Source organism: Macaca nemestrina, chromosome 20 (genome assembly GCF_043159975.1).
Source record: "Macaca nemestrina isolate mMacNem1 chromosome 20, mMacNem.hap1, whole genome shotgun sequence".
NCBI classification, from domain to species: domain Eukaryota; kingdom Metazoa; phylum Chordata; class Mammalia; order Primates; family Cercopithecidae; genus Macaca; species Macaca nemestrina.
In genome coordinates this window covers 7,911,494-7,935,126 of record NC_092144.1, presented here as the reverse complement: position 1 = coordinate 7,935,126, position 23,633 = coordinate 7,911,494, and the positions used below count along the sequence as shown (strand labels likewise).

At 54.5% G+C, this 23,633-nt stretch overlaps 1 protein-coding gene across 7 annotated transcripts; it reads left to right on the top strand.

The window, feature by feature from the left end:
• Positions 1 to 1,394: 1,394 nt before the first annotated feature.
• Positions 1,395 to 23,450, top strand: LOC105482951 (KN motif and ankyrin repeat domains 3). Of its 7 annotated transcripts, none has more exons than XR_011617930.1 (12): positions 1,395 to 1,443; positions 5,861 to 6,088; positions 7,163 to 7,224; positions 9,250 to 10,527; positions 10,608 to 10,707; positions 10,912 to 11,118; positions 11,220 to 11,304; positions 11,776 to 11,992; positions 18,888 to 18,952; positions 20,159 to 20,304; positions 20,427 to 20,627; positions 20,710 to 20,808. XR_011617930.1 is itself a non-coding variant. In XM_071088024.1 (12 exons), the coding sequence occupies exons 3-12, from the start codon at positions 7,191 to 7,193 to the stop codon at positions 23,190 to 23,192; spliced, it is 2,451 nt and encodes an 816-aa protein (XP_070944125.1). In that variant the 5' UTR covers positions 1,395 to 1,443; positions 5,861 to 6,088; positions 7,163 to 7,190; the 3' UTR covers positions 23,193 to 23,450. The 7 variants fall into 7 exon arrangements, 6 of the variants coding, with proteins under 6 accessions (XP_070944125.1, XP_070944121.1, XP_011741797.2 ...); XM_071088024.1 differs by lacking the exon at positions 18,888 to 18,952 and adding an exon at positions 23,109 to 23,450; XM_071088020.1 differs by lacking the exon at positions 18,888 to 18,952 and adding an exon at positions 22,497 to 23,082.
• The last annotated feature ends 183 nt before the right edge of the window (positions 23,451 to 23,633 follow it).

The window sequence follows — 23,633 nt, the reverse complement described above, 5'->3', positions numbered from 1 at the left end:
CCAGTAAATAACCAGCCAGGCATGGTGGCTCACGCCTGTAATCCCAGCACTTTGGGAGGCTGAGGCAGGCAGGTCACATGAGGTCAGGAGTTCCAGACCAGCTTGGGCAATATGGTGAAACCCTGTCTCTACTAAAAATACAAAAATTAGCTGGGCGTGGTGGTGTGCGCCTGTAATCCCAGCTACTCAGAAGACTGACGCAGGAGAATCGCTTGAACCCTGAGAGGCAGAGGTTGCAGTGAGCCGAGATTGCGCCACTGCACTCCAGCCTGGGACAGAGCAAGACTCTTGTCTCAAAAAAAGAAAATTAAATTAAAAAATAAACCAAATAAATAACTGAGTGTTTTGTTTTTGTCTTTTTGTTTTGTTGTTTTGTTTTGTTTTGAGAACTAGGTCTTGCTATGTTGCCCAGGCTGGTCTCAATTCCTGGCTCAAGCTATCCTCCCATCTATGCCTCCCTAAATACTGGGATTACAGGCGTGAGTCACTGTACCTGGCAATAACAGAGTCTGCTTTTGTTTTTCAGATAGTAAAAGTAGCTATTAGGTTAATAAAATAGAGTGATGAGAAACATACTAAGTGGGGAGGGGCTGTGTCAGGCATTTAGCGGGCAGCAACACAAAAGCTGAACCTCAGAAAGTAGTGAAGGCCGGGCGCGGTGGCTCACACCTGTAATCCCAACACTTTGGGAGGTTGAGGCAGGCGGATCACTTGAGGTCAGGAGTTCCAGGCCAGCATAGCCAACATGGTGAAACCCCATCTCTACTAAAAATACAAACATTAGCTGGGCGTGGTGGTGTGTGTCTGTAATCCCAGCTACTCGGGAGGCTGAGGCAGGAGAATAGCTTGAACCCGGGAGACAGAGGTTGCAGTGAGTGCCACTGCACTCCAGCCTGGGACTCCGTCTCAAAAAACAAAAACAAAACAAAACAAAACAAAAAACAGTAGAGGAGCCTCAAAAAGTACCTGCGTGTACAGGTGCAAGGAAAAGCACTTCAGATAGGTGGAACTTCATGTGCAGAGGCCCTGCGATGGGGAAGATCCGGGTCCTGGTACTTCACCCAGGCACTGCAAAATAAATGCCAGTTACAGAAATCCCACTGGGTTACTCTTCTACTCATAGTTCTCCCATGGCTCCCTCGGGCTTGTGGATCAAATCCAAGCTCCTTGGCCCGGCGCTGGGCAGGGACTTGACCTCTGCTGGGGCAGAAATGCCACCAGCCCGCGCTCGGCGACCGTCACTCCAGGTCCCGCCCCCAGTCACGCCCTACATTCCAGGCCCCGCCTGCCTGTCCCACCCCACCGTCCCATTGGATAGCGTGGAGGGCCTCAGGGGCTGGTTGGCTGGCATGGCCGTCAGTTAGGGCGAGGGCCTTGATAATCAGTCCCCGGAGTTCGAGGGGGCGGGCTCGGGTGCGGGCGCGGCTGGGGCTGCGGCTTCAGGTAAATCGCCAGCTTGCGGGGACACGGATGGGGGATCCCTGGGAGGTTGGATTCGGGGACGCACCGGGACCCGGCGCTACGCTGCGTTTCCAGCCCCACTGCGGACTCTGCCCGCTGCGACGGGGCGGGCGCCGTGTCCTCGGGCCGGGACCCCTCCCACATTGGGAGACCCAGGTGGGTAGCGAGCAGAGTGGGGGGCTCTGGAGGCGTGGGCTCGCCCCCCTCTCGCCCTTCGGGAGCTCACTGAGGGGCTTGTTCGCTTCCTAATACCACAACCGGCTCTGGGACCCTTTCCCGGGACGGCTTGGGGACCCCATCCAGCCCCTCGCGTTGGGCTGGGTGTGGGAGCGTGACACGGAAACGGTGTTTTGGGGAGGGACGCACGGCCCCCGGACCCGCAGACAATGGGTAGCGGATGGGACCGCCCGGCGGCGCTTCCTGTAGGAAACTGCTCTGTCTCTGTGCCGCTAGGAAGACCTGGGGGTGGACGGGTGATGATGACTTTAGCACCCCCCTTCCTGCCGTCACCAACCCCCCCCCCACCCACCTCAAGAGTCTGAGAGTCCCAGCAAACATCAGGGGCTGCCAGTACTCAGGGCCTCCTGGAAGGCGCCCTCTCCCCAGGACTGGGATCCTCACTGGCCTGCCGTGGCCCCCACCACTCCGGTTTGGTGATCACAGCTCTACGTCCCAAAATAGTCCCTGGGGCGGGAGAGGGGGCGTATGGCGTCGGCTCTGACGGCCTAATGAGGGGGTCTCAGGCAGAGAATCCGGATCTAGCCGTGACAGCCAGGGCAGGGAGCGGAGGAGAGGGAAGGCAGCTCCACGCCCCACTCCAGTCCACCCCCAATCAGGGACACCCACAGAGTCTGACACAGGTGTAGGCTGGGAGGGACAAGCTCCCTAAGGCTCCCTGCTCTTGCTGGTAAGGGGAAGGGGCTGTTTCTAGAAAGCATTCAAGTCCAGCCTTGGTGGTTCATGACTGTAATCCCAGCACTTGGGGAGGTCGAGTAGGGCTGATCTCTCGAGGTCAGGAGTTTGAGACCAGACTGACCAACATGATGAAACCCCGTCTCTACTAAAAATTCAAACATTAGCCGGGTGTGGTGGCAGGTGCCTGTAATCCCAGCTACTCAGGAGGCTAAGGCAGGAGAGTCGCTTGAACCCTGGGCTCGGAGGTTGCAGTGAGCCGAGATCCCACCACTGCACTCCAGCCTGGGTGACAGAGACTCTGTCTCAAAAATAAAAATAAAAAAAAGAAAGCATTCAAGTGTAGTGGCCAAAGCAAGGACTCTGGAAGACCTGCCTGGGTTTAAATCCTGCCTCTCCCTGTTTATGACAGGACACAGGCAGAACACTAAACTGTTCTGTGTCTCAGTTTCTCCATCTGTACAATAGGGGAAGGGACAATGGTCATAGGAAATCCAACCTCAGTGGATTTAGCTAGGATTTTAAAAAAATAAGTCAAAATCAGGTGCAGTAGCTCACGCCTATAATCCCAGCACTCTGGGAGGCTGAACTGGGGAGATTGCCTGAGCCCAGGAGTTGGAGGCCAGCCTGGGCAACATAGCAAGACACCTGTATCTACAAAAAATAAAATTAGGCCGGGCATGGCTCACACCTGGTTTGAGACCAGCCTGGCCAACATGGTGAAACTCTGTCTCTACTAAAAATACAAAAATTAGCCAGGCATGGTGGTGCACACCTGTAGTCTCAGCTACTTGGGAGGCTGAGGCAGGAGAATCACCTGAACCTGGGAGGCGGAGGTTGCAGTGAGCCGAGATCGCACCACTGCACTCCAGCCTGGGCGACAGAGCATGACTCCATCTAAAACAAACAAACAAAAAATTTAAAATATTAGCCTGAATTAGCCAGGTGTAGAGGTCCATTACTGTAGTCTCAGCTATTTGGGAGGCTGAGGCGGGAGGATCACTTGAGCTCAGGGGTTCAAGGCCACGGTGAGCTATGATGGAGCCACTGACTCCAGCCTGGGTGACACAGCGAGTGAGACCTTGCCTCTTAAAAAAAAAAAAAGTAAATATCCATAAATTCCTTAGACTAGAGGCTGGCCCATAGTAAATGTCAAAAGTGTTGTTATTATTTGATATTCTGGAGGAATCCATTCCTTTCTTAGCCCAGCCTCTGGATCCAACTGCTTCAGCTGGTTTAGGTCTTAGGAATGACCCACAGCTGTCTTATGAGATCCCAGGGCCTGGGATTTGGGTGTGACCAGGTCACCGGAGGAGGACGCTGACCCCATTGCGTCATACAGCCAGCTGTGTGAGAAGCAGACCCAGACCCCCCCAACCCTTGATCTGGACTCTTTCCACAACCCAGTTCTTCCCTGGCAATTTCCTGAAAGCAAGTGATGAACGGCATTGGCTGTTCTCTGCAATGACCCGCTGGCCTGTTGACCCACCCCTTGCAGCCGGTGTGAAGGGACGGGAAACAGCTGCTTGGGGACTGGAAAGGGCCCCCTGCCTGGCCTTGGAGTGGGAAGGGAGGGGTCACGGACCTCGGCCAGACAGAAGTGGGAGGTGGGGTGAGGGTTTCCCCAGCAGCGGAGTAGGGTAATGAGTCAGGAGGGCTGGTGGGTGCTCAATGCTTGGTAGTATCAGGCACACAGGTGGTCACCAGGGATTCGAGAAGCCAGAAGGCGTGGCTGGGAGTGTTGCCATGTGGTTAGCCCAGATGGGCAGTGGCCCAGGGACAGGATGAACTGGGTCTGGCAGATGCCTGTCAGTGGAGGACTGGACAGGTAAGGGGCAGTGAGAAGCTGTGGCAGGGACCTGCTGGCAAGGGGTCCGCAGAAGATGGGCAGAGCCCAATCTGAGGGTGCTTCCCACAGGCAACTGATTTAATTGTTCTGTGCCTCAGTTTCTCCATCTGCAAAATATGAATAATAATACTACTTTGCAGTATGCAAAGTGTTGTATGGGGGATATATGTGTGTGTGTGTGTGTGTGTGTGTATATATATATATATATATATATATATATATATATATATAGACTTTTTTTTTTTTTTTTTTTTGAGACGGAGTCTGGCTCTGTCCCCTAGGCTGGAGAGCAATTGCACGATCTCAGCTCACTGCAACCTCTGCCTCCCGGGTTCAAGCGATTCCCCTGCCTCAGCCTCCTGAGTAGCTGGGATTACAGGCATGCACCATTGTGTCCAGCTATGGGGATTACACGTCATCAGGCAGGACACACCATAGGCACTTTCCCCTCCCCGAAGGTTTTCCATATGGGCTTTCCAAAGCCCATCTTTCCCACTCTGTGCTCCCGTTCTTTACTTTTCTTTCTTTTTTCATTTTCTTTTCTTTTCTTTTTTTTTTTGAGACAAGGTCTTGCTCTGTCACCCAGGCTGGAATGCAGTGGCATGATCATAGCTCACTGCAGCCTGCATCTCCTGGACTCAAGAGATACTCCTGCCTCAGCTTCTTGAGTAGCTGGGACTACAGGTGCATGCCAACACATCCAGGAAATGTGTGTGTTTTTTGTAGAGATGGGGTTTTGCCATTTCTTTTATTTATTTATTTATTTATTTATTTATTTATTTATTTATTTATTTATTTATTTTGAGACACAGCTTTGCTCTGTTGCCCAGGCTGGAGTGCAATGACTCGATCTCAGCTCACCACAACCTCTGCCTCTAAGTTTCAAACGATTCTTCTGCCTCAGCCTCCCGGGTAGCTGGGATTACAGGCGTGCACCACCACGCCCAGCTAATTTTGTATTTTTAGTAGAGATGAGGCTTCTCTATGTTGGCCAGGCTGCTCTTGAACTCCTGACCTCAGGTGATCCACCCACCTCGATCTCCCAAAGTGCTGACATTACAGGCATGAGCCACTGTGCTGGTGGTTTCGCTATTTAAAAAAAAAAAAAAAAAAAAAAAAAAAAGTAGAGATAGCGGCCAGACACGGTGGCTCATGCCTGTAATCCCAGCACTTTGGGAGGCCGAGGTGGGTGGATCACCTGAGGTCAGGAGTTCGAGACCAGCCTGACCAACATGATGAAACCCTGTATCTACTAAAAATACAAAAAATTAGCCGGGTGTAGTAGCAGTGGCTGTAATCCCAGCTACTTGGGAGGCTGAGGCAGAAGAATCACTTGAACCTGGGAGGTGGAGGTTGTAGTGAGCTGAGATCGAGCTATTGCACTCCAGCCTGGGCAACAAGAGGGAAATTCTGTCTCAAAAAAAAAAAGAAAAGAAAAGAAAAGAAAAAAGAGATAGGGTCTCACTATGTTGCCCAGGTGGGTCTTGACTCCTAGGCTCAAGCGATCCTTCTGCTTTGGCTTTCCAGAGTGCTGAGATTTCACCCTGTGCTTTTTGAACCAAAGTTCTGGATTCAATGTTTGTCCTTGTTAAATATCACATTATTATATGTGGCCCAATCTTCCTCACTCTCTTACAGCCTCCATCATGTCATCTAAACAGTCACGTTCCCAGACAGCCTCATGAATAATACAGCTCTGACAACCCAGGTGTTTGTGTTTGCATTACAAACTTACGAGCCAAGGATCAAGCCTGTGACACTCCACTAGCGACATTCCAGGGAGACAAGTATCTGTTGATTTGGATCTTTGGTGCATCCAGCCCGCAATTCCCCATCATTCCTGCAAGAGTTTCACAACTGACCTTGGTACAACTTTAGATGCACAATTACATCTTTTTTTTTTTTTTTTTTTTTTTTTTTGAGACGGAATCTTGCTCTGTTGCCAGGCTGGAGTGTAGTGGCGCGATCTTAGCTCACTGCAACCTCCGCCTCCTGGGTTCAAGCGATTCTCCTGCCTCGGCCTCCTGAGTAGATGGGACTTCAGATGCACGCCACCACACCTGGCTAACTTCTGGATCTTTAGTAGAGACGGGGTTTCACCATGTTGGCCAGGCTGGTCTTGAACTCCTGACTTCGGGTGATCCGCCCCTCTCGGCCTCCCAGAGCGCTGGGATTACAGGCATAAGCCAGGGTACCTGGTTCCAGATGAGTTTTTAATGATCCTGTGAAGGGCTTCCAGCTCTGGTCTTCCTTTCCTAAAGGCTCATACTCCACTACATAGAGCATCCATTTCTAATTTTCCCCAGAGATTATCAGAAAACTCAGCAGGTCTGGAACGCCTTCCCGACTCCCAGCTACCCTTGTTTTCTTGGTCATCTTCTTCTTTTTGCTTGATGTCTTTCCTGCTTCCTCCTGCCCAGCAGGCTGATGTCTGACACCTGGGGATCATTCATTCCATCCAAAGTTTCAAGGTCAGCTAGGCACGGTGGCTCATGCTTGTAATCCCAGTACTTTGGGAGGCCGAGGCAGGCGGATAGCTTGAGGTCAGGAGTTCGACACCAGCCTGGCCAACATGGTGAAACCTCATCTTTACTAAAAATACAAAAATTAGCCAGGCGTGGTGGTGGGCGTCTGTAATCCTAACCACTCAGGAGGCTGAGGCAGGAGAATCACTTGAACCCGGGAGGTGGAGGCTGCAATGAGCCGAGACTGCAGCATTGCACACCAGCCTGGGTGACAGAGCGAGACTCTGTTTCAAAAAAAAAAAAAAAAAAAAAAGTTTCAAGGTCTCTTGTGGGAAGAGGAAAGATAGGGCATGTGTGGAGGGAGGTTGGTGGGTGGAGGAGAGCTCTTGGGTCCTGTTTACTTAGACTCAAAGGCAGGCCCCAGAGGCTCCAGCCAGAGGGACAGCACCCAGCCCCACCCTCACCCCTTTTGCAGGGTGCCTCTGACAGCTGCTGCAGGAAACATGGCCAAGTTTGCCCTGCATCAGAACCTGCCTGGTGAGTGTGCAAAAAGAGATATGTGTGTGCGCGCATGCACAGAGAAATGCTTGATGCCTGTGTGTGTGGACACAGCCCTCCAGTGGCCAGAGGGTCCTCTCCAATGTCATGAGCCTGCTTTAAACCACCTATGGTATCAATCACGGCCGGGTGCGGTGGCTCATGCCTGTAATCCTAGCACTTTGGGAGGCCTTGGTGGGGGGATCACTTGAGATCAGGAGTTCAAGACCAGCCTGGGCAACATGGTAAAACCCTGTCTCTACTAAAAATACAAAAATTGGCCGGGCGCGGTGGCTCAAGCCTGTAATCCCAGCACTTTGGGAGGCCGAGGCGGGCGGATCACAAGGTCAGGAGATCGAGACCACAGTGAAACCCCGTCTCTACTAAAAATACAAAAAAAAATTAGCCGGGCGCGGTGGCGGGCGCCTGTAGTCCCAGCTACTCAGGAGGCTGAGGCAGGAGAACGGCGGGAACCCGGGAGGCGGAGCTTGCAGTGAGCCGAGATCGCACCACTGCACTCCAGCCTGGGCAACAGCGTGAGACTCCGTCTCAAAAAAAAAAAAAAAAAAAAAAAAAAAAACAAAAAATTAGCCGGGTGTGGTGGTGGGCACCTGTAGTCCCAGCTACTCGGGAGGCTGAGGCAGGAGAATTCCTTGAACCTGAGAGGCAGAGGTTGCAATGAGCCGAGATGGCACTACAGCACTCCAGTCTAGGCAACAGAGCGAGACTCCGTCTCAAACAAAGAAAAAATCAAAACAAAAAAACTCCCACCTATGGCACAAATCACAAGTGGACTACAACCCCCCTCCCCAGGTAGCCCTCAAACCAGGAAAGTGTGGCCCCTGTGCCTCCATTCCTCTTCTCCCTGCCTTCCTTTACTCTGCTCGGGACACCCTGGTCTCCAGCTGGCTGTGACTCCAGCTGACCCTCCTCCCTCCTACCCCAGGGTATTTCCATGGGCTGTTTTCTTCTAGAAACCTTTTCCCAGCTGCTTCCTCCTCATCCTGCAGGGCTTCCCCTGGGCCAACCTTTTTTTTTTTTTTTTTTTTGAGACAGGGTCTCACTCTGTCACCCAGTTTGGAGTGCAGTGGTACGATCTCGGCTCACTGCAACCTCTGCCTCCCCGGCTCAAGTGATCCTCCCACCTCAGCCTCCTGAGTAGCTGAGACTACAGACGCTCACCATTATGCATAGCTATTTCTTTTTCTTTCTTTTTTTTTTTTTTTTGGAGATGAGGTCTCACTTTGTTGCCCAGGTTTGTCTCGAACTCCTAAGCTCTAGCGATCCACCCGCCTTGGCCTCCCAAAATGTTGAGATTACAGGCGTGAGCCACCACGTCGGGCCCAGGCTCCTTTTTTTTTTTTTTTTTTTTTTAATTTATTTTGAGAGGGTCGCCTCTGTCGCCCAGGCTGGAGTGCAGTGGTGCGATCTCCGCTCACCGCAAACTCCGCCTACCAGAATCAAGTGATACTCCTGCTTCAGCTTCCGGAGTAGCTGGGATTATAGGCGCGCGCCACCACCGCCCAGCTAATTTTCTTATTTTTAGCCCAGACTGGGTTTCACCATGTTGGCCAGGCTGGTCTGGAACCCCTGACCTCAGGTGATCCGCCTGTGTCGGCCTCCCAAAATGCTGCGACTACCGGCGCGAATCACCACGCCGGGCCAGGGCTCCCCTCCACAGGAAAGTCCCCTACACGGGAAAGCTTCCCTGGCAACCAGAGGCTAAGTAGCGCCTCCTCCGTTTATTCCATTATTATTATCATTGCCTTAGGTATCGTTTAGAAGGATGCTTATCTGCTTTCTACAGGAGGACAGGGATGTTTGTCTAGCTCACTGCTTTGTCCCCAGGGCCTAGAAACGTGCTTAGCATACAGTAGGCGCTCATTAAACGTGCGATTGAGTGAAAACTTGGGTACAGATAGGTGTGAAGCGTGGGCATGGGTGGGGGACACGCTCGGTTTGTTTGGTATCTCCCGGGTCTCCCTGTTCTGATGCCCCTTCCCCGTGCCCCCGTCGTGCCTCCAGACCTGGGCGGCCCCCGCCTGTGCCCGGTCCCCGCCACCGGGGGCGCCCGCAGCCCGAGCTCGCCCTACTTGGTGGAGACGCCCTATGGCTTCCACCTGGACCTGGACTTCCTCAAGTACATAGAGGAGCTGGAGCGTGGCCCCGCCGCCCGCCGCGTCCCTGGACCCCTGCCCGCGCGCCGTCCCCGCGCGCCCCGGCCCGGCCTCGCGGGCGCACGTAGCCCAGGCGCCTGGACATCCAGCGAGTCCCTGGCCAGTGACGACGGTGGAGCACCGGGCGTACTCTCCTCGGGCGCGCCCTCCGAGTCCCTGATGTCGCCGCGCGCGCCCGTGCGCAACCCGCGCGTCGAGCACACGCTTCGGGAGACCAGCCGACGGCTGGAGCTGGCGCAGGCACACGAGCGAGCGCCCAGCCCCGGCCGCGGGGTCCCTCGCAGCCCACGAGTGTCCGGCCGCAGCAGCCCCGCCCCTAACCTTGCCCCTGCCTCGCCCGGCCCTGCCCAGCTGCAGCTGGTACGCGAGCAGATGGCCGCGGCGCTGAGGCGCCTGCGCGAGCTCGAGGACCAGGCGCGAGCGCTGCCCGAGCTGCAGGAGCAGGTGCGCACGCTGCGTGCTGAGAAGGCGCGGCTGCTGGCCGGGCGCGCGCAGTCCGAGCCAGACTGGGAGGCTGAGACGCGCCCGGACAAGCTCGCCCAGCTGCGGCGGCTTACCGAGCGCCTGGCCACCTCCGAGCGTGGCGTCCGTGCCAAGGCCAGCCCCCGGGCTGACGGCCCAGACGGCCTGGCTGCAGGGCGCAGCGAGGGCGCGCTCCAGGTCCTCGACGGGGCGGTCGGGAGTCTCGATGGGACACCCCAGACCCGGGAGGTGGCTGTCGAGGCCGTGCGCGAGACCCGAGAAACGGGTGCCCAGGCCGTGCCGGAGACCCGGGAGGCCGGCGTGGAGGCTGCCCCCGAGACCGTTGAGGCAGATGCATGGGTGACCGAGGCGCTGCTGGGGCTGCCCGCGGTCGCCGAGCGTGAGCTGGAGCTGCTGCGAGCCAGCCTGGAGCACCAGCGCGGGGTGAGTGAACTTCTGCGGGGCCGGCTGCGGGAGCTGGAGGAGGCCCGCGAGGCTGCGGAGGAGGCAGAGGTGGGGGCCCAGCTGCACGAGGCCACCACCCAGACCCTGTGGAGCTGTGCCGAAAAGGCCGCGCAGACGGAGCCCCCGGCGGAGGTGCCCTCCCTGATTCAGGAGAGCTCGCCCGGATCCACGGACAGAGACAGGGCCGTGGCGCCCGCGGGTGAGTCCCAACCCCGTCGCTGGGCCCTGGCTTGCTGGGTGCCGGACTCGAACTCAGTGCCCTCATCTCATCCCCGCCAGGCATCCTCAAATCCATCATGAAGAAGAGAGACGGCACCGCTGGTGCCCAACCCAGCTCCGGACCCAAGAACCTGCAGTTTGTTGGGGTCCTCAACGGAGAGTGAGCGCCTTTCCCCTCCCGTGGCATCTTCTGCCGGGACATAGACTGGGGTTGGAACCCCAGCTCTGCCCCTCTGCTGGCAGCGTGGTCTGGGAAATCCTCAGTTTCCTCATCTATAAAATGGGAACGTCCACACTCACGTCACAGGTCTCCAGAACGAGCCCACAGGGTAGGTTTAGCAGACGCCTCCCACCCTGCCCCCAGGTACGAGAGCTCCTCCAGCGAGGACGCCAGCGACAGCGATGGCGACAGCGACAACGGTGGCGCCGAGCCCCCGGGTAGCTCCTCAGGCACCGGGGATGACAGCGGCGGGGAATCCGACTCGGGCACCCCTGGCCCTCCCAGCGGCGGGGACATCCGGGACCCTGAGCCCGAGGCGGAGGCAGAGCCTCAGCCGGTGGCACAGGGGAGGTGAGCGGCGCTCGCTAGGAGTTTGGAGAGGAGGCAGCTGCTCCCCTCCTGGTCGGCGCTGCCCCCGATCCATCCTGAGCCTTTCCTGGCGTTCTCTGCAGGTGTGAGTTGAGCCCGCGTCTAAGGGAGGCGTGCGCAGCGCTGCAGCGGCAGCTGAGCCGGCCCCGCGGAGTAGCCCGCGACGGCGTGAGTGCCCCGGGAGCCCAGCACCAGGGAGTGGCGCGGGCGCCTCCAAGAACCTCTGACACCCACTTAGGGGAGCGCACCGGGTTCCATCCCTTCCCGCCAGGCATCTGGCCTTACCCCGGGTTCTCCGAAGGGATCTCCTTCCCAGGACAGCGCCGATCTTTCCTTGGTTTCCCCAAAGAGGCCCGGCCCCGGCCCCACTCCCGGACTCCCCAGGGGCGAGCGCTCATTGCCTTTCCGCATTCCAGTTTCTCCCGCAAAATCTTCCCTAGAAGGAAAGGACCCCCCTCCCCGCATGTTTGCCCTCCGATAGGGGTGTGGCCCCGACGCTCCATCTGGGTCCGCATGGCTCCCCACCGGAGCGAGGGGTGACCTTCCTTCCCTGCCTGGAAACGCCAAAGGGGTCTCTTCCCAGTACCCCCTCCAACTCCCCCAACATCGCTGACGTCATCTTCGCCCCTATCCCGGCAGGGTGCAGTGCGCCTCGTGGCCCAGGAGTGGTTTCGAGTGTCCAGCCAGCGGCGCTCTCAGGCGGAGCCCGTGGCCAGGATGCTGGAAGGGGTGAGGCACCTGGGACCCGAGCTGCTGGCGCACGTGGTGAACCTGACGGATGGCAACGGAAACACGGCCCTCCACTACAGTGTGTCCCACGGGAATCTGGCCATCGCAAGCCTGCTCCTGAATACGGGTCAGAGCTAAGGGAGGGTGGGTGGGACACCAGGAAATAGGGGAGGAGGGGGCAGGGGTCTGACCTAGGCTCAAAGACTCTGGAGATGAAAGCAGAGAATGGCTGCCAGCACAGGGCACCACTCCTCCTCGAGTTATGTTATGTTATGTTATGTTATGTTATGTTATGTTATGTTATGTTTATGTTATGTTATGTTATGTTATTTTTGATAGGGAGTCTCAAACTGTCACCAGGCTGGAGCGCAGTGGCGCCATCTCGGCCCATTGCAACCTCTGCCTCCCAGGTACAAGCGATTCTCCTGCCTCAGCCTCCCGAGTAGCTGGGACTACAGACGTGCGCCACCACGCCCAGCTAATTTTTGTATTTTTAGTGGAGATGGGGTTTCACCATGTTGACCAGGATGGTATTGATCTCCTGACCTCATGATCTGCCTGCCTCAGCCTCCCAAAGTGCTGGGATTACAGGTGTGAGTGACTGCACCCAGTCAACCTCCTCAGGTTTTAAACCTTTCGTGTCTGGGTTCTGAAAGGCCTTCTGCCCTCTGGGCCAGGCACAGTGGCTCATGTCTGTAATCCCAGCACTTTGGGAGGCTGAGGTGGGCAGATCACTTGAGGTCAGGAGTTCGAGACCAGCGTGGCCAACATGGCAAAACCCCATCTCTACTAAAAATACAAAAATTAGTTGGGTGTGGTGGCACATGCCTGTAATTCCAGCTAATCAGGAGGTTGAGGGAGGAGAATAGCTTGAACCTGGGAGGCAGAGGTTGCAGTGAGCTGAGATCGTGCTACTGCACTCCAGCCTGTGCGACAGAGTGAGACTCAGTCTCAAAAACAAAAACAAAACAAAACCAAACAAAAAAAACTTGCAGGGCGTGGTGGTGGGAACCTGTAATCCCAGTTATTAGGGAGGCTGAGGTGCAGGGATCACTTGAACCCAGGAGGCGGAGGTTGCAGTAAGCCAAGAGTGAACACCACTGCACTTCAGCCTGGGCGGCAAAGCAAGACTCCGTCTGGGAAAAAAAAAAAAAAAAGGAAAAGAGGCCTTTTGGCCCCACCATACCTCTAGTTCTGCCCTGAGGCTCCTCCCACTTTGCAGCTGGAGGGAATAAACAGCTCTGGGCTTAGGTAAACCTCAGTTTAGGGGCATTATTTAATCTTACTCGTGAAATGGGGTTGGCAAGGCCTCCCTCCCTGGGTAGCTATGATAATACGGGTGGTAGGAGATCAGTAAATGGCCACCATGTGCTCTGTCCCTGAATCTCCAGCCGGAGCACTCACGGAGTTCCTGAGCCCCAGTGTCTAGCCTGGAGGGGAGGAACTCACCAGGCGGGGCTCTGACTCCTTCCTGGGATGGGACACTCTGCCCCACCCACCTCCAGCTGCTTGCCCCAATAAACTGGGCACAAAGGGTCTGGTGGGCGGTAAACAAACTGCTGTCCACCAGGAGCCCCCTCCCTCCAGGTGCCCTCCTGCAGGTTCAGAAACCTCTGAGTCAGCCTTTGGGCACCTCTGGCACTAACTGCAGGCTGAGGCGGGTCCCACTGCCTGCCCCGAACCCCCTAAACACACAGATCCCTCCCATCCCTGCAGTCTTTATGACCCAGGAAAGGATACAGCTGCTCTGGAAGCTGGGCCATTGTCGGAGACAGGGGACACTGAATGAATCTAAATGAATTTCTTGGGCATCTCATGCCTTAAAGGGGGCTGTGGCTGTGGCAGGGGAGTTGGCATCGTTGGTCACCACAAGAGGCCTCAGGCTCCTTGGCCCCCTTATCTCCTGCATTTGAATCCTTACTTGTTTTGTTGTTGTTGTTTATTTTTTTTTGAGATGGAGTCTCGCTCTGTTGCCCAGGCTGGAGTGCAGTGGCACGATCTCTCTGCTCACTGCAACCTCCGCCTTCCGGTTTCAAGCGATTCTCCTCCCTCAGCCTCCCAAGCAGCTGGGACTACAGGCGCCCACCACCATGCCCAGCTAATTTTTGTACTTTCAGTAGAGACAGGGTTTCAACATGTTGGCCAGGCTGGTCTCAAACTCCTGACCTCAACTGATCAGCCTGCCTCGGCCTCCCAAAGTGCTGGTATTACAAGCGTTAGCCACTGTGCCCGGCCCTGTTTGTTTGTTTGAACAGAGTCTCGCTCTGTCGCCCAGGCTGGAGTGCAGTGGTGCAATCTCAGCTCACTGCAACCTTCACCTCCCAGGTTCAAGTGATTCTTGTGTCTCAGCCTCCTGAGTAGCTGGGATTATGGGCTCGCATACCACACCCGGCTTTTTTTTTTTTTTTTTGAGATGGAGTTTCGCTTTTGTTGCCCAGGCTACAATGCAATGGCACAATCTTGGCTCACTGCAACCTCTGCCTTCCAGATTCAAGCTGTTCTCCTGCCTCAGGCTCCCAAGTAGCTGGGATTACGGGCATGCACCACCACACCCGGCTAATTTTGTATTTTTTTTTTTTTTTTTTTTGAGACGGAGTCTCGCTCTGTCGCCGGGGCTGGAGCGCAGTGGCCAGATCTCAGCTCACTGCAAGCTCCGCCTCCCGGGTTTACGCCATTCTCCTGCCTCAGCCTCCTGTGTAGCTGGGACTACAGGCGCCCGCCACCTCGCCCGGCTAGTTTTTTGTATTTTTTTAGTAGAGACGGGGTTTCACCGTGTTCGCCAGGATGGTCTCGATCTCCTGACCTCGTGATCCGCCCGTCTCGGCCTCCCAAAGTGCTGGGATTACAGGCTTGAGCCACCGCGCCCAGCCTCAATTTTGTATTTTTAGTAGAGATGGGGTTTCTCCATGTTGGTTAGGCTGGTCTCGAACTCCCGACCTCAGATGATTTGCCCGCCTTGGCCTCCCAAAGTGCTGGGATTACAGGTGTGAGCTACCGCACCCGGCCAATTTTTATATTTTTAGTACAGACGGGTTTCACCATGTTGCCAGGCTGGTCTTGAACTCCTGACCTCAAGTGATCCTCCTGCCTAGGCCTCCCAATGTGCTGGTATTACAGGTGTGAACCAGTGTGCCCAGCCTCTAATTCCCATTTGGCTCGGCCTCTCCAGACCCTCTCCTGGTTCTCACCCATCTCCGCTCTGCCTATACTTGCTTGCTGTCATATACACTAATGCCCCTGCATTCAGGAGCTGTTTCCTCTTTCATGCCCTGGAATCCAGGGCCTGGAGGTACCTGGGTGTGCCCTTTGTTCTTGCTCTCCACTTCCAGACCTTTACCCCTCTTCCTTCTCAAACCCTACCTTGGAGCATCTTGTCACTAACTAGACCCCTCCCCACTCTGCCTCTCCGGCTTCTACCTCTGACCTCAAGTAGCTCCTTGTTTCTTGAACCTTAGCTCCTGGCCAGTTCTCCCTCTCTCCCTCCAGCCTAATCCCTGCTGCAAAGCAGGTCCACTGTGCACTGGTTACCCCTTCAGCCCATTGCACCTTGGAATGTGCTTTTCCTACCTGCCCGAGTCTGGTAAGGTAGAATACTCATTCACATAACGAGTTACACGAAGCAGTTTCCTTATTTACAGATAGGCAGCAAGGGACAGCAGAAGCCTAAGACTGACAGTGAGCAATCCCCCAAGGCTCAGGAAGGCTGCCCAAGATGGATGGCATCTGGTCTGCAGGTGCCCCACTTGCACTGCAGGTGGAAAGCGGCCCATTCTAGGTTTATACCCTGGGGAACAGGAATTGCTGGGCTAACGCATTAAAGGACAACCTGTTTCTAGATGGGGACAGGAACAGAGCCTAGGCTGTTCCAGCCAGTTCCTCCTTATCTCAAGATTGCATTTCCAGAGCATTGAGACGGAGTTTCGCTCTTGTTGCCCAGGCTACAGTGCAATGGCACAATCTTGGCTCACTGCAACCTCCGCCTCCCGGATTCTCCCGCCTCAGCCTCCTGAGTAGCTGGGATTATAGGCATGATTTTTTTTTTTTCCTTTTTTGAGACGGAGTCTCGCTCTGTCGCCCAGGCTGGAGTGCAGTGGCCGGATCTCAGCTCACTACAAGCTCTGCCTCCCGGGTTTACGCCATTCTCCTGCGTCAGCCTCCTGAGTAGCTGGGACTACAGGTGCCCGCCACCTTGCCCGGCTAGTTTTTTGTATTTTTTTAGTAGAGACGGGGTTTCACTGTGTTCGCCAGGATGGTCTCGGCCTCCCAAAGTGCTGGGATTACAGGCTTGAGCCACCGCGCCTGGCCAATTTTGTATTTTTAGTAGAGACAGAGTTTCTCCATGTTGGTCAGGCTCCACATAGGTTAAAGCATTCTATAGTCGTTTTTGTTTTTTTGAGGCCGAGTCTCGCTCTGTTGCCAGGCTGTAGTGCAGTGGCGTGATCTCGGCTCACTGCAACCTCCGTCTCCCGAGTTCAAGTGATTCTCCTGCCTCAGCCTCCCGAGTAGCTGGGACTATAGGCGCCCGCCACCACGCCCGGCTAATTTGTATTTTTAGTAGAGATGGGGTTTTACCATGTTGGCCAGAATGGTCTCGATCTCTTGACCTCATGATCTGCCCGCCTCAGCCTCCCAAAGTGCTGGGATTACAGGAGTGAGCCACCGTGCCCAGCCTATAGTTATTATTGAGAACTACAAGTGAGAAAGTGGGGAGAACTGTGGTGTGCTTGTCAATTTCTTTTTTTTTTTTTTTTCCTTTTTTGAGACGGAGTCTTGCTCTGTTGCCCAGGCTAGAGTGCATTGGTGTGATCTCAGCTCACTGCAACCTCTGCCTTATGGGTTCAAGTGATTCTCCTGCCTCAGCCTCCTGAGTAGCTGGGATTACTGGCAAGTGCCATCATGCCTGGCAAATTTTTGTATTTTCAGTAGAGACGGGGTTTCACCATGTTGGCCAGGCTGGTCTTGAACTCCTGACATCAGGTGATCTGCCTGCCTCAGCCTCCCAAAGTACTGGGATTACAGGAGTGAGCAACCCCACCCGGCCGACACTTGTCAATTTCAGTATCCTCCCCCATGATCCCTCCAACCTCCTGACTGCTCTCCTTCCTTGACCTTGACTCTGCCCCACATCAGCTTTACAGGTATAACATCAGCCCCAGACCTTGATGTCACTAATAGTTGTGCCCCTTACAGAAACCCAGCTCCCCACTTCCCGACCCTCACCTCCCAGCTTCTCGGCTCACAGGCTCCCATTCCCCAACTCCAGTCATCCTTGGACCTTATGGAGACAGTTACCCCCTGTGCCCTCGCCGTTTCACAGCCCCCACCCCTTGTCTCTTTGCTTCTGTCATCCTCCTTCAGCCTGTCATGAACTCTTCTCCATACCCCTCTCTCACCTGACCCTACGTGCCTGCCTGACAGACCCACAGCAAACCGTCAAGTGTGTGTTGAATAAATGCCTGCTCCCCCAGAACTTTCAGGAACGTGTAGTTTTGAGTGTGTGTGTGTGGTGGGGGTGGTGAGCCAAGAGTGTAGAGAGAGGATTATCAAGTACAAACACAAATGATTTCAAATGGTAGTAAGGGCCATAGCAGAAGACAACCAGGGGATGAAGTCAACAAAGAGGGTGATTCTTTTTAAATTTTTTTTGTAGGTATGGGGTTTCACCATGTTGCTCAGGCTGGTCTCCAACTCCCAGGCCCAAGTGATCCTCCCACCTCAGTCTCCCAAGTAGCAGGGATTACAGGCATTGTCCACCACACCTGGCTAATTTTTGTATTTTTAGTAGAGATGAAGTCTCGCTGTGTTGCCCAGGCTGTTCTTGAACTCCAGAGCTCAAGTGATCCTCCTGCCTCAGCCTCCAATGTTCTGGAATTCCAGGCGTAAGCCACTGTGCCTGGCCAGGATGATTCTTTAGTTAAGCAAGGCCAAGGGTAGCTGCAAGAGAAAAGGGAGAGGGAGCAGGAAGATGGGTGGGTCCCTTGGCTAGCCTGCAGGGACTGCACTCTGGTTATTTCTGTGTGCTCCCCCCTTACCACCTGACGTCTTACACTGGTGTCTTAGTGGAAGGCATGGACACCCACACAGCATGCCACCCCAACAGGGAACATCCCCCAACCCCTTTTTACAGACAGCTTTGTTCCCAGGCTGAGGTGCAGTGGCGTGATACAGCCTCAACCTCCCAGACTCAAGCGATCCTTCCACCTCAGCCTCCTGAGTATTTGGGACCACAGGCATGAACCACCACACCCAGCTAATTTTTTTTTTTTGGTGGGGGGGAATGGAGTCTCGCTCTGTCGCCAGGCTGGAGTGCGGTGGCGTGATATCGGCTCACTGCAACCTCCGCCTCCCGTGTTCAAGCAATTCTCCTGCCTCAGCCTCTCGAGTAGCTGGGACTACAGGCGCACACCACCGACGCCCGGCTAATTTTTTGTATTTTTAGTAGAGACGGTGTTTCACCATGTTGACTCTTTATCTCTTGGCCTCGTGATCTGCCCGCCTCGGCCTTCCAAAGTGCTGGGATTACAGGCATAAGCCACTGTGTCCGGCCAAATTTTTAAAGAGATGGGGGTCTTACTATATTGCTCAGGCTGGCCTCAGACTCCTGGCCTCAAGCGATCTTCCTGCCTTGGCCTCCTTAACCATTGGGTGTACAGTCGTGAGCCACCATGCCTGGCCGCCATTTTTGCTGTCATTTGACTTAACTCTTTACTCCCCAGTCCCTCATCTCAGCTCTCCTTCCTCACTAGGGTATCCATCTCATGACTCCGACCCCGCTCCTTTCCCCAGTCTCCTCACTATATGCCCCTCCTGCCCATTCATTTCCTTAAACTACTTCAATTCTCAGAGCCTTCAGAATGGCAGGAGACAGGGATTAAAACAGCCACTCCAGGAAATGTCATCCAAACAGGCACTGGGAGGAACAGGGGCCAGGATGGTAACAGAACTGATCCCAGAGGAAACTGAGCTCACATTTATATTTCATTCAGGACAGGCAGCGTTGACCAGGCTGTTTTGCTTCCTAGGGCTGCCATCACAGTATCACTGTGACCTGCTTCAAACAACAGGTGGCCAGAAGTTTGAAATCAAGGTGTTGGCAGGTTTTTTGTTTTTTTGTTTTTTGAGACAGGGTGTCACTCTGTCGCCCAGGTTGGAGTGCAGTAGTGTGATCTTGGCTCACTGCAGCCTCCGCTTCCCAGGTTCAAGTGATTCTCCTGCCTCAGCCTCCCGAGTAGCTGGGATTACAGGTGCCCACCACCACTGCCCTGGCAACGAAATTCATTTTAAATTGTTGCTCCTGGCCAGGCGCGGTGGCTCATGCCTGTAATCCCAGCATTTTGGGAAGCCGAGGCAGGTGAACCACGAGGTCAGGAGTTTGAGACCAGCTTGACCAACATGGTGAAACCCTCTCTACTAAAAATACAAAAATTAGCTGGGTGTGGTGGCGTGTGCCTACTCAGGAGGCCAAGGCAGAAGAACCGCTTGAACCTGGGAGGCAGAGGTTGCAGTGAGCTGAGATTGTGCCACTGCACTCCAGTCTGGGCGACAGAGCCAGACTCCGTCTCTAAATAAATAAAATAGTTGCTCCTGGTTGCTGTGTGGAACCTGAAGTTGATTCAGGGTCAAGGGTGGAGGCTGGCACTGTTCTTTAGGGGAGCAACGATGGTGGCTTGGCGGGCGGTGGCCATGAAAATAAACATATCCTTTTATTATTTAGTCAACAAATGTTTAACTGAGCATGTACTATGTGCCAGGTATCATTCTAAGTATTGAGGGATACAGCTGCAAACAAAACCAAGTCCCTGCCTGATTTGAAACAGGGAGATCTGGGCCAGTGGCTCATGCCTGTAATTCCAGCACTTTGGAAGGCCACGGTGGGTGGATCACTTGAGGTCAGGAGTTAGAGACCAGCCTGGCCAACATGGTGAAACCCTGTCTCTACTAAAAAATACAAAAATTAGCCAGGCGTGGTGGCACATGCTGTAGTTCCAGCTACTCGGGGGGCGGAGGTTGCAGTGAGCTGAGATCGCGCCGCTGCACTCCAGCCTGAGTGACAGAACAAAACTTACGTCTCCAAAAAAAAAAAAAAAAAAAAAGATGAAATAGGAAGGTCCTTCACTGAATAGATATTTGAGCAACACCCTCATGAGGCAGGAACCACGTGGCTATTGTGGGGAGAACGTTGAGGAGACCACCCCGTATGCAGGTGCCGTGCCCAAGGCTTGCAGGTAGCTGAGTGGATCAAGTCGGGCCGCGGTGTTGGCATCTCCGTGGACAGCCCCCTTTTCTCTCCCAGGGGTCTGCGAGGTCAACCGCCAGAACCGAGCCGGCTACTCAGCCCTCATGCTGGCTGCACTTACCTCTGTGGGGCGGGAGAAGGAGGACATGGCCGTGGTCCAGAGACTCTTCTGCATGGGCGACGTCAATGCCAAGGCCAGTCAGGTGCGTGGACGCCCCCACTGTGGCTCTCAGCCAGCAGTCACTTCCACTTTGGGAGTCAATCTCTGCGACCTTCCTTCCCTGAGCCTACCCCAGCCTGTCCCCTCTTCTTCCCCACTCCCCAGACGGGGCAGACAGCCCTCATGCTGGCCATCAGCCATGGCCGACAGGACATGGTGGCATCCCTGCTGGCATGTGGAGCTGACGTGAATGCGCAGGATGCAGATGGGGCCACGGCGCTGATGTGCGCCAGCGAGTATGGGCGCCTGGACACCGTGCGGCTGCTGCTCGCCCAGCCAGGCTGCGATCCTGCCATCCTGGACAATGTAAGACCCCACAATGGGGCTGGCATCTTGGGGGGTGCCCATGGCTTGGCTCAGGGATCTGACTGTCCCTAACGTTCAACAGGAGGGCACCAGTGCCCTGGCCATCGCCTTGGAGGCTGAGCAGGATGAGGTGGCCACTTTGCTACATGCCCACCTGAGCTCGGGCCAGCCCGAAACCCAGGTGAGCACAGCTCTGGAGAAACCAGCCTTCCCAGCTGCAAATTCAGTCTGCAGAGGATAGTAAATATGCCCCAGGCCTCCCTTTCTGCTCCCCAAAAGTGGCACCAGGGGTGCAGAACCAGTGTCTAGATTCTCCTATGTGGCTTTTTTTTTTTTTTTTTTGGAGACAGGGTCTCACTCTGTAACCCAGGTTGGGGTGTAGTGGCGTGATCAGAGCTCACTGCAGCCTCAAACTCCTGAGTTCAAGGGATCCTTCTGCCTCAGCATCAAGTGCTGGGATTACAGGTGTGAAACCAGAGCGCCTGGCAGGGGCTGGGATTTGATGTGAAAGCAGCAAAACCCCAGTGAGGTTGACACTACCCCAGGTCATGAGACTGAGGCCTCAAAGGGGGAAGCAACTTAAGGTCACAGAGACCTAGCTAAGACCTTTCATGCATGCCTGGGCTCCTGCTACCTACTGCCAGGGAGGCTCTTATCAAAGGAAAAAGGGGCCCAGTGCGGTGGCTCACGCCTGCAATCCCAGCACTCTGGGAGGCCGAGGCGGGTGGATCATGAGGTTAGGAGATTGAGACCATCCTGGCTAACAAGGTGAGACCCCATCTCTACTAAAAATACAAAAATTAGCTGGGCATGGTGGCGCGTGCCTATAATCCCAGCTACTTGGGAGGCTGAGGCAGGAAAATCACTTGAACCTAGGAGGTGGAGGTTGCAATGAGCCGAGACTGCACCACTGCACTCCAGCCTGGCAACAGAGCGAGACTCTGTCTCAAAAAAACAAAACAAACAAACAAAACAAAACAAAGGCCGGGCGCAGTGGCTCAAGCCTGTAATCCCAGCACTTTGGGAGGCCAAGACGGGCGGATCACGAGGTCAGGAGATCAAGACCATCCTGGCTAACACAGTGAAACCCCGTCTCTACTAAAAAAAAATACAAAAAACTAGCCGGGCGAGGTGGCGGGCACCTGTAGTCCCAGCTACTCGGGAGGCTGAGGCAGGAGAATGGCGTAAACCCAGGAGGCAGAGCTTGCAGTGAGCTGAGATCCGGCCACTGCACTCCAGCCTAGGCGACAGAGCGAGACTCCGTCTCAAAAAAAAAAGAAGAAAAGAAAAAAAGGAAAAAGGAGACCTTTGGCATCAGGCAGGGGAAGCGGGTCTAGAGCTTCAGAACTGGAGATGGGGTGAGTTTGCAGAACACATTGGCCCCCAACACCACTATACTCTGATGGCAAGTGCCAGGATGTTTCAGCACTTTCATAATCAAAATATCAGCCCACCCGTCCTGTACAGGTTGACCCCAATTTACCATGGCTCCACTAACAATTTTTTATTTAGTTATTTTTCAGACGGAGTCTTGCTCTGTCACCCAGGCTGGAGTGCAGTGGGGCGACTGTAGCTCACTGCAACCTCCACCTCCGGGGTTCAAGCGATTCTTCTGCCTCAGCCTCTCATGTAGCTGGGACTACTGGCACGTGCCACTATGCCCAGATAATTTTTTTCTTTTCCTTAGGAGACAAGAGTCTCGCTCTGTCACCCAGGCTGGAGTGCAGTGGCACAATCGCAGTTCACTGCACCCTCCACCTCCCAGGTTCAAGTGGTTCTTGTGCCTCAGCCTCCTGAGTAGCTGGGATTACAGGCATGTGCCACCATGCCCAGCTCATTTTTGTATTTTTTTTTTTTTTTTTGAGACAGTTGCTTTGTTGCCCAGGCAAGAGTGCAATGGCACAATCTCGGCTCACTGCAACCTCCACCTCCCAGGTTCCAGAAATTCTCCTGCCTCAGCCTCCCAAGTAGCTGGGATTACAGGTGTGAGCCATTGCGCCTGGTACCACTTACAATTTTTTGACTTCATGATACTGTGAAAGCGATGTGTACTTAGCAGAAACCACACTTTGGCAGAGTATTCAATAAATTACATGAGACATTCGACACTTCATTAAAACAGGCTTTGTGTTAAACGTGTTTCCCCAACTATAGGCTAAGGTGTTCTGAACAGGCTAAAGATGGACCATGCTAAACTGTGGTGTTTGGTAGATTAGGTATATTAAATACATTTCAACTTGCAATACTTTCAACCTATGATGTACTCACCGGGATGTAACCCATCGTAAATTGAGGAACACCTATACTTGCCTCACTGGAAGAGATGTGGGAGGAAGGTCAAGCGCCTCTTCCAGGTCAGAAGGGGCAGAGGTAGGATACAAACCAGGCAGCCTGGCTCCACTAGGTGAGGCTGGTGCTGAATCCCACGTTTCCTGCCTTAAGGAGATTGCAGCAGGCCCCCCTCTTTTCCCCTCTCTCCAGAGCGAGTCACCCCCTGGCTCCCAGACAGCCACACCTGGTGAAGGAGAATGCAGCGACAATGGAGAGAACCCCCAGGTTCAGTGAGCTGCCCCGTCTGGCTCACTACACCTAGCTGTGGGGAGATCTCCTCCTCAGTCAGCTCAGTGTTTGGCGCACAGAATGGTCCAGGGTCCTCTGCTCAGAGGCTAACACTGGCCGAAGAGAAAGGCGATTTCAGTTGGGGTGACTGTGACAGGAAGGGGCTCACCCTGGCCCCACCAAAATGAGGTGGGGACCAAGGAGTGATATAGCCCTGTTTCACCCACTCTCTGAAACTTCTTTGCTAATAAAACATTCCTACTACGCTTGTGTTTTGTTCGGGGTAGAGGGTGCACATATACAAATACGACCCCCCCACCTCAAAAAAGAAAAGCTTCGTTTGGCAAGACCCCACGGCCAGGATGTCCAGAGTGCGGAGGATCGGTGACCACCTGGGAACCACTCAAGAAAACTAGAGAAACCCTAGTCGCATAACCCAGACAAGAA

Coding starts and splice junctions, on each gene's coding strand:
- LOC105482951 (XM_071088022.1), top strand. CDS start 7,191: ATGGCCAAGTTTGCCCTGCATCAGAACCTGCCTG. Junction 7,225..9,249: donor CCTGCATCAGAACCTGCCTG/GTGAGTGTGCAA, acceptor TCGTGCCTCCAG/ACCTGGGCGGCCCCCGCCTG. Junction 10,528..10,607: donor CAGGGCCGTGGCGCCCGCGG/GTGAGTCCCAAC, acceptor CATCCCCGCCAG/GCATCCTCAAATCCATCATG.